At 42.0% G+C, this 9,979-nt stretch overlaps 1 protein-coding gene across 1 annotated transcript in view; it reads right to left on the bottom strand.

Annotated features, from left to right (window-relative positions):
• Window positions 1–210: 210 nt before the first annotated feature.
• Window positions 211–9,979, bottom strand: part of LOC122551076 (scavenger receptor class B member 1-like) — a 60,985-nt gene continuing 51,216 nt past the window's right edge. Inside the window, exons 5-8 of the mRNA XM_043692719.1 lie at window positions 3,804–3,899; window positions 3,237–3,352; window positions 576–742; window positions 211–266 (exon numbers count right to left, since the gene is read on the bottom strand). Of these exons, the coding sequence (XP_043548654.1) occupies window positions 211–266; window positions 576–742; window positions 3,237–3,352; window positions 3,804–3,899 (435 nt within the window). The remainder of the gene's footprint in view (window positions 267–575; window positions 743–3,236; window positions 3,353–3,803; window positions 3,900–9,979) is intronic.

Genomic DNA, 9,979 nt, shown 5'->3' with positions numbered 1-9,979 from the left:
GAGTTATCGATGGGGTAAGGGCAATTATAATGCAATTAGACAAGACTTTGGAGGCATAGAATGGGGAAAATTGAAATGTGGAGCTGGATTAAGGAACAGATATTACATGTGTTTGATAGGTATGTCCCTGTCAGACAGGGAGGAAGTGATAAGGTAACGGAACCTTGGTTTACTACAGAAATTGTATCTCATTAAGCGGAAGAGGGAGGCTTATGTGAAGTTGAGATGGGATGGTTCAGATAAGGCGATGGAGTGTTCCAGATTAGCTAGGAAGGATTTAAAGAGAGTGTTAAGAGGAGCAAAGAGAGGACATGAGCATTCTTTAGCAGGTAGAATAAAGGAGAACCCTAAAGCTTTCTATAGACATGTGAGGAATAAACGGATGACAAAAGGTAGGAATAGGGCCAAAGACAGAAGTGGGAAGTTGAGCGTGGACCCCGTGGAGATCGGAGGGGTGCTAAACAAACATTTCTCATCGGTTTTCACTCAGGAAAAAGGTGAATATTGTAGAGACGACCGAGATATGTACTATTAGACTTGAAAGGATTGAGTATAAAAGGAGTTCAGATACTCACTGTGTCTGCATGTACTGACATTCAGAACTCCAGACTCTCTGCATGGACAGAAGCCTTTGTTGGGAGGATACACAGTCCCATTTGCAAACATGGTCTTTGGGGCAACATAGTGGTAAGAAGGTATATCTAAAGTCCAACCAGATTTCTGAAACACTAGTTCCAATGTTCTGTTTAATTAAAAATAAAGATATATTAGTAATTTTAATGAATTTCTTTCCGTACTCAAATGGCTCTGAATAAACTCTGAACAGAACGAAAGGTCAGGTCTGTAGAAAGATCCAACACGAATAGCCCATTCAGCCTATTAAGTCTTCACTAGTGATATTTTCCAAATTTCAATTGGCTTGCTTGCATTATGACTGGTTTCTGATGCAGAGAGAGATGCCAATAGTTCGGATTAAATTCCTCGATCAGTGGAGGTCACCATGAAGGTGACCATTACCCAAGGTGTGGTGACCCTCAGGCTAAAATCACCCACCACTCTGTTAAGACCATATTTTTTTATTTCTCGGTATTAAATTGGGAAAAAGATCAGATTTTGAAACCACAAATTTCTGGAGGATTTGAAAGCAGAAATAGCTGGCGAAACTCCACAAGTCTGAAAGTAATTTATGGAGCGAGAAACAGAGTAAACGTCTGAGTCCACTGTGATTCTTCATTGGAAGTGAAAGAAACTGGAAACAGTATTTTTAAAAATACTGTTGGCACAATGGGAGGAGGATCATAATGGTGAGGGTGCACAGAGCAAAATGCAAAGGCTGTGATAATAGAAAGAGAGAGATGTGAAGAGAGTTATGAAGAGTGTTTGAGAGAAGATTTGTAGCTCGGGTGCTCGTTGCTGTGGTTCTGTTCGCCAAGCTGGAAGTTTTTGTTGCAAACGTTTCATCCCCTGTCTAGGTGACATCCTCAGTGCTTGGGAGCCTCCTGTGAAGCGCTTCTGTGGTGTTTCCTCCGGCATTTATAGTGGCCTGTCCCTGCCGCTTCCGGTTGTCAGTTTCAGCTGTCCGCTGTAGAGGTTGGTATATTGGGTCCAGGTCGATGTGTTTGTTGATGGAGTTTGTGGATGAGTGCCATGCTTCTAGAAATTCCCTGGCTGTTCTTTGTTTGGCTTGCCCTATAATGGTAGTGTTGTCCCAGTCAAATTCATGTTGCTTGTTGTCTGCGTGTGTGGCTACTAGGGATAGCTGGTCGTGTCGTTTCGTGGCTAGTTGATGTTCGTGAATGCGGATCGTTAGCTGTCTTCCTGTTTGTCCTATATAGTGTTTTGTGCAGTCCTTGCATGGGATTTTGTACACTACATTAGTTTTGCTCATGCTGGGTATCGGGTCCTTCGTTCTGGTGAGTTGTTGTCTGAGAGTGGCTGTTGGTTTGTGCGCTGTTATAAGTCCTAGTCGTCGTGGTACTCTGGCTGTCAGTTCAGAAATGTTCTTGATGTATGGTAGTGTGGCTCGTCCTTTGGGTTTCAGAAGCAATATGCTAATTAACCATCCCTGGGAAGAAGTCATCAAAGCAACAAACACAAAGCTATCTCCTGGAGCAGAGAAGGTAACTCGATAAACTGCTGCCTCTTGACAAACATTATAGGCAATTAAGACTACCTCAAGACATTCCATCTTCAGGCAAAGGGGTTAACTGCAGAAAGTTGTGTTTTTTAAATACAGTTAATACTGAATGTAACAAACTCATCGACAACTAAACCTTCAGCTGCTTGAACAAACCACATCCCATGCAAGATAAACAAGACTTACAATGAGCACCCATTTCTAAAAGATACAGTCATCCCTTCAATAATACTTCTTCTAAAAATCTTTTTCCCACTTTTTGCTCAGTCCAATACACAAAAACCAAAAAAAGTAGCAGATGAACTCATTTAAAAAATAAGATGCCTGGACATGCCCTTCAGGTACTGTAACCTGCTATGGACCAATGACTGGGAAATGGGGTTAGTATGGATGGATTGTATTTGACCAATAGATGTTGCGGGCCAAGTGGCCTCTATCCATCCCGCAAACTTTCTACAATTCTCTCCCACAAACTTTCCCAAGCAATAGGAACATAGAAACTAGGAGCAGAAATAGGCTATTCGGCCCTTCGAACCTGGGTTTTAATGGCTACAAGTCGTCAGAGGTAACAGTGCAGCAGAGATGCACCTAATTTACTGGATCTTAAAAAGAATTCTTGTATGAGATGTGGGCATCGGTGGAAAGGCCAACATTTGTCACTCAGTACTGGTTCCCCATGAATTGGTTGGATTGAAACCATGTTTCTGTGGGTCTGGAGTCACAAGTAGACCAGATTCAGAAGACAATACATTTCATTTCCTAAAGGACATGATGGGTTTTCACAACAATTGATAGTGGTTACGTGGTCACCATTAGGTTAGCTATAATTTCAGATTCTTATTGAATTCCATTTCACTGGTCAGCCATGGTGGAATGTGAACCTGTTGTTTCTTCAGAACATTAACTGGAGCCCTGGATTACTTGTCCAGTGATATTACCACTATGCCACAGGACCCAATGTTTCTCAGGATTTCCACTCAACAATTCTGCAAACAAAAGCATTCTATTGAATTGCATTGCTTTTAACCTATTAAGTCTTCTAAGAGACTTGCATAATTTTTTTGTTTAACCTATAAAACAGACAGTGATTGTTTCCTACCTGCAGGAGTCTGGGCTGTAAAAGGTTAACGTGTCTGAAGGAGTGATAAATGGAGGCCACATTTCACCCGCTGTCCCATTTATCAGGTTACACTGCTGGGAATGCCAGTAGTTAACCTGGATTGGAAAGAAAAGGGAAAAAAAAAATCAAGGCTGCATTTGCTGACACTGGTGCACGTGCATTTGAACAGCTTTGGGGTAGGGAAAAGTGGCCAGAAGACAGCGGAGCCTCCCAGGACCCCTGCCTCACTCTCGTCCCCTCCTTCACTTCTCTTCCACCCTTGCACCCCTCCCCTCCCCCACTCCCTCCTGCTCATTAATCGGACTCTCCTCACCCATGAAACCCATTTCAAATTTGCCTTTCCTTCATGCACATGCATAGTGTAAACTTTAAATTTGATATCACCCACAAGCTGCCTGATGGGATCATGAGCAGTTGTGGGTGTCAGCAGACGTTGCCTTTGGAAAGTACTATAGAAGGTTAAATGTGACAAAGTGGATCGAAAAGACACGAGTAATCAATGATTAAAGCTTGGCCTGAACAAGTAACAATTCCTAATTTACGCACCTCTTTAATACCGTTCCAATTGTCTATAAGATGAACTTTTGTAATATTATCAACTCCTGTGTAAACTGTGAATAACCCAGTATTCGAGTTGTTCATCTATAAAGAAATGGCAAAATCTGCATCAATAACTTCCTTATGCAACGTAACGATCCGAAGTTTGACCTTCCAGGCTTCCTTGTATTATGGAAACCAGCTGCTCACCTCATCTAATTCATACAGAGATTCAACTTTGACCCCAGCAATAACCTAATATCAAAAGGTTTATATTTGACAAACTCAGGGGCATTCCATTGGAATCAATGTTGATCATAGAATCAGACAGGTCAATCTCTCGTCTGTGCTGGCATTTTGAAAGAGCTATTATTGTGATTACCAAATTTCAAAAATCAAATATTTTAATATAATTTTGGTTCGGGAACAAAAAAGGTTTTTAAATATATACAAAACAAAAATAGAAAGAGAATACCAGGAACTGCAGACCACTAGCAGAGGGCCTTCAGAAACCAAGAATATTTTCTGAACTGAAATAACTAAGCAAATAAGGTTCATGGATTGCAATGTCCATAATCATAAGATGCTTACAAAGAGTTGGAAGGCAGCCTAGCCAGATGCCAATATACTACAGATTATAACAGAACACCAAGGAGCTTAACGAATTCCCGAGAGCTGGGACCGCTACAGTTTGGTGTCAGGATTGTGTAAAGTACGAGAAACGATTGACTGGAAAGGATGGTAGATCAATAGGTGTGCTGTTGACATTTTCAGGTATAAATGACAAGTGTTCACAAAATATAAAGTTAAGCCACTTTCCTTCACTCTTATATGTTATAACAAGTTTGCTTAAAACATGAAATCCAGTTACAAAATTCATTTTTTTTTCCCCCAAAAGTCACGAGCATACACCAAGATTATAACACCATTAAAAACTGTTTTTTTATTATTCTGTATTTTTGATTGTGCACTGAAATGGAAAAAGAACCATTTTGAAAATAAAGGATTCACAGAAACACCATACAAAAGCAGCCTTTTGGCCCATCTAGTCTATACTGACAAAAAACCTACTCTACATCTGAGTCTCACTTACCAGCACTTGAATGTGATGACATTTCAAAAGCTCATCCAAGTAATTTTTAAAAAAATTATGCATTTTCCCACCTCAGCTACTTTCTCAGGCAGTAGACTCTAGATTCGCACCTTTCTCTGGACAACAAAACTTTTTCACTAATCTCTTCTAAACCTTCCATTTTATAATTACCCCCCTTGTTATTGACCCTTCAAGCAAGGTTTCTATCCAGCCTGTCCATACCCTGCATAATTTTATACACCTCGATCAGGTCTCCCACCACCACCCCTCCCTCCCGCCCCCCCGCCTTGCCAATTATCTGCTAACTTATCATCCCACCTCTCCCAGCCAATCTTATCTGCATTATTTTTAAACATCACAAACAATAAAAAGGGACCCAGCACAGATCCCTGTGGTACACCACTGCACACTGGGTTCCAGTCACACAAACAGCCTTTACCATCACCCTCTGTCTCCTGGCACTAAGCCAATTTTGAATTCAACATGCCTTGTTACCCTGGACCCAAGAGGTCTTACCTTCTTTATCAGTCTCACACGTGGCACCTTGTCAAAGGCCTCACTGAGATCCTTAGAAATTACCTCAGCTGCATTACCCTCACCCACACACCAAGTCACCTCCTCAAAAAATTCAAATGTGTTAAGTATGACCTCCCTCTGAAAAGGCCATGTTGACCACATCTGATCAAATTTTGCCTCTCCAATGGAGATTAATTTTCTCCTTCAGAATTTTCTATAACATTTTGTATCAATGGAGTAAGACTCACAGGTTTGTCATTCCCTGGTTTCTCTCTACCAACCCTGGTTAAAAAGAATATCAATTAGCCCTCTGGCACCTCATGTCCAGAAATAAAAATTTGGATCAGAGCCACTGAAATTTCCTCCCTGATATCCCACAATAGCCTGTGATACAACTCATCTGGACTTAGGTACTTGACCATTTTAAAGCCCAGCAAAACCTCCAAAAACTCCTCATCCCTGAAGTCAATTTGCTCAAAAAACTCGCAGTAACTCTTCAAGAATTCTGTACCTACATTCCTCCTTTTTCAAAAGGAGGACATGTAGCCATACCTTCCAGTCACACACATACACACAAACCCCTTAATGACCCTTACTCTTTCCCTGGTTACACAAGGGAAATTATGCTTGACAAATCTACTGGAATTCTGAGGATGTAGCTAGACTGTTGAGCTGCTAGTCCTGACCTTCTGTCAACCAGGTTTCTGTAATGGCTACAACCTCATAGTTCCTGTCATTACACAGAGCTAAAGCTCAAAGCTCACCCTGCCTTACCTGTTATACCCCTTGTATTATAATAAACACACTTCAGGCTGCCAGTCCCCACAGTGCTCATTAACCTGGCCCTGCCTGTTCTTCCCATCAGACTTACTTGAGTTAGCTTCAACGTGCTTTTCAAATCAATCACTCAACATACTGACCTACTGCTCTGGTTTCCTCCACCTCTCCCTGCCATACTAGTTTAAACTCAGTGGTACTTGCAAGCCTCCCTGCAACACTTAAGGATGTCTTGGCACTACATAATTTTACTTGCTAATGTTTTCTACTGCCTCACATTGCATCCTAAATCGCTTTGTCATTTTCTCCCATTTTCTACACTTTCCCGGGACCTCCGCAGATTTATTCCAGTCTCACTTTTCCTTCTTACCTAATCCCAAATATTCCTGGACATCCAGGATTCTTTGAGCTTGTTGTTCCTACATTTCAGTCAAGTTTAGAGCGGTGCTGGAAAAGCACAGGTCAGGCAGGATTCGAGGAGCAGGAAAATCGACGCTTCGGGCAGTAGCCCTTGATTCCTGATCAAGGGGTCCTGCCCAAAACGTGGATTTTCCTGTTCCTCAGATGCTGCCTCATCTACTGCGCTTTTCCAGCGCCACTCTAATCTCCAGCATCTGCAGTCCTCACTTGCTCCTACACTTCACGCTAAAGGGAGAATGTCAGAACTGTACTCTCCATAATGTGGGGATATAGGTAGAGTAGCGTTACTTCTGCAATTATAATTACTTATGCAAGGTAAATGAACTCACACCAGTGTGTAACTGCTTCAACTAAGAGCTGAGTCAACTAGAATGCAAACTATGTGGAGGAAATACATAATTGTTTTTGTATTAGCTAAAATTGTATGCAAGCCTGAAATGTGACTGCAAAACAATGGTAGATGTTACAGACAAATAGATAAGGTGCTGTGAGGATGTAGGTTAAGCCAGATATGCTTGTACAAGCAGTAGTTATAAGCATCTGTTTCCCACTTTTAAAGAAACACAGGAACAAACCCCAATTAAAAGGTCATAAGGATCAGTATGGTTGGGGAAAGCACAGATGGAGGGAGTAGATAATGGTGAAGAAAGGATAATACCCAACAATGGGCCACAGTGGGATGTGGTCAAACGGCCTGGTGAGGCCAGAAATAAGCATTTTGTCACAGACAAGGCCAGATAAGGCAAGAGATAAACAGGAGTAATGGGTGCCGGTCGTAGAGAAGTGGAAGATGTAAACAGGGAGGAGCAATGGGATAAAAAAAAATAGGAACCAAATTACATAAATATCGTGTATTCGTTGAATCTTGTGTGTGTCCCTGCCTTGTAGACAGTGGACATCGCGCCCTCTTGCAAGGGTAAAATAAATGACACTACTGATTCAGATCTTGTCTCAGACTGAAATGATTGAAGTGAGTGAGCATGTTTCTCACAATAACAAGCTTAAAATACATTGTCAATGTTTCAGCTCCATAACCCAGTTCTGAAGGATTGTTACTGGACTCGAAAGGTTGACTCTGTTTTCTGTCCACAGATGCTGCCAGACTGGAGTTTCTTCGGCTATTTTTGCTTTCAGATTCCAGTATCTGGAGTTGTTTTTTGTTAAAACAGTGTTCTGGTCACTATCACTAAACACTGTCATTACAAATACCTGTCCTGCTTCAATCCCTAGAGTTTGCACCTTCCCTTATTTAGATTAGATTACTTACACAGTGTGAAAGTCCACACTGACCCTCTGAAGAGCAACCAATCCAGACCCATTCCCCTACATTTACCCCTTCACCTAACACTACGGGCAATTTAGCATGGCCAATTCACCAAACCTGCACATCTTTGGAGCACCCGGAGGAAACCAACGCAGACACAGGGAGAATGTGCAAACTCCAGACAGTTGCCTGAGGCGGGAATTGAACCCGGGTCTCTGGCACTGTGAGGCAGCAGCGCTAACCACTGAGCCATCGTGCTGACTTTCTACATGTTGATATAAAAGGCTCTCCTGAATAAGTTTCAAGAAATGCATCCCCTCTAAACCTTTTACACTATGACTATCCCAACTAATATTGAGGAAAGTTGATATCCCCTACTGTTAACAATCTATTACCGTTTTTGCACAGGTCAGTGACTTGTCTACATATCAGATCCTCTCTTACCTGCTGACTGCTTGGAGGGGCAGTAACACTCCCAATGTGACTGCCTCCTTTCAATTCCTCAGCTCTACCCACAAAACCTCTTTTGAAGCCCTTTCCAGGACATTATTCCCTTGTTACTGCAACAACTCACTTATTAGTTAAATGCAACACCATCTCCATTCTTACATATTCCTTTATTGACAAGGAATTTCAACTTGTGCCCTTAACTGTCTTACCGATAATATTTAATGCTAGGAATAGAGGTCATCCATGCTCACCTTACTCTCCTGAAACCTCCTCTGCATTCATTTCTTTACAAAAATGTTGAGCTTCTACTGTATTGATGCTTTGTGCTCCCTTCTCCTGCCATTGATTGCTGAAGTCTTATTGCAGTTTTTAAAAACAATTTATCTGATGCTCTTTGAACTAACAGATGTGTAAACAGACTTGCAAATAGTAGTTGAACTGTTGTTGACAGATGAGCTGAAGTCATGGGGGTGTAATAATGGAGATTCAGCTGGCAACAAGTAGCTGTTTGGTCTGTAGATTAGTGCCAATCATAGGCTGCCTGTCAACAACTATGCAATTGGCTTCCAGGGAGCTGAATAACTATGGATTGTGAATAAAATAATGAGAAGCCCTCAGACCTCCACCAACTCAGGTCCAACTCTACATTTCTGCAATAACCCCACAGCCCTTGATTCCACGACTGATTAAAAATCAATCTTTCACAGCCTTGAATATACTAAAGAAGTCAGCCTCGTCTGCATTAAAGAATTCCAGATTGACCACCTTGAGAGAAATTCCTCCTCAAACTGTTCATAAGTATGTGTCCTGCTCCCCCCCCCCCCCCCCCAATTGACTCAGATTTAGCCCTTTGGTCCTAGACAAGGGGAACCATGAACGATTTGGATGTGAACATCGGAGACATAGTAAGTTTGCAGATGACACCAAAAATTGGAGATGCAGTGGACAGCAAAGAAGATTACCTCAGATTACAACAGGATCTTGATCAGATGGGCCAATGGGCTGAGGAGTGACAGATGGAGTTTAATTTAGATAAATGCAAATTGCTGCATTTTGCAAAAGCAAATCTTCGCGGGACTTATACACTTAATGGTAAGGTCCTAGGGTGTTGTTGTTAAACAAAGAGACCTTGGAGTGCAGGTTCATAGCTCCTTGAAAGTGGAGTTGCAGGTAGATAGGAGAGTGAAGAACGCGTTTGGTATGCTTTCCTTTATTGGTCAGAGGATTGAGTACATGTAGGGGGTGGTGTAATTTTTAAATCATTAACTGCTGTAGTAAGCACATAGTAAATACAAAGCCACCATTTTAGTCTTCTCTACCCTGTAGTAAGCACGAGCAGACACTCCCCCAGATTTTCATGAATGGAACAATGGAAACAGCTTTCCTCGTGGCTGAGGGACCGCCCACAACCACGGCTGTACTTCATCATCCATATAAGGGAGAAACGGGGAACTCGAACACTGATTGGCTGGGTGAATAACCAAATAATCTCATACATCAGGAGGACAGTGGGGAACTTTAACACTCATTGGCTGAGACAGGAGAAGGCCCAGCCCACTCCTACATGTATATAACATGCGGGGATTACAATCTGTGTGTGTGCCGTGTGGGAAGCCATTGAGGTAACACCCGGTTCTGCAGAACTGAATAAATAGTTTTGGACGA

The sequence above is a fragment of the Chiloscyllium plagiosum genome, chromosome 6, assembly GCF_004010195.1.
Source record: "Chiloscyllium plagiosum isolate BGI_BamShark_2017 chromosome 6, ASM401019v2, whole genome shotgun sequence".
Taxonomy (NCBI): Eukaryota; Metazoa; Chordata; class Chondrichthyes; order Orectolobiformes; family Hemiscylliidae; genus Chiloscyllium; species Chiloscyllium plagiosum.
The sequence above is the reverse complement of the archived record's forward strand: the minus strand, read 5'-3'. Positions and strand labels throughout refer to the sequence as shown.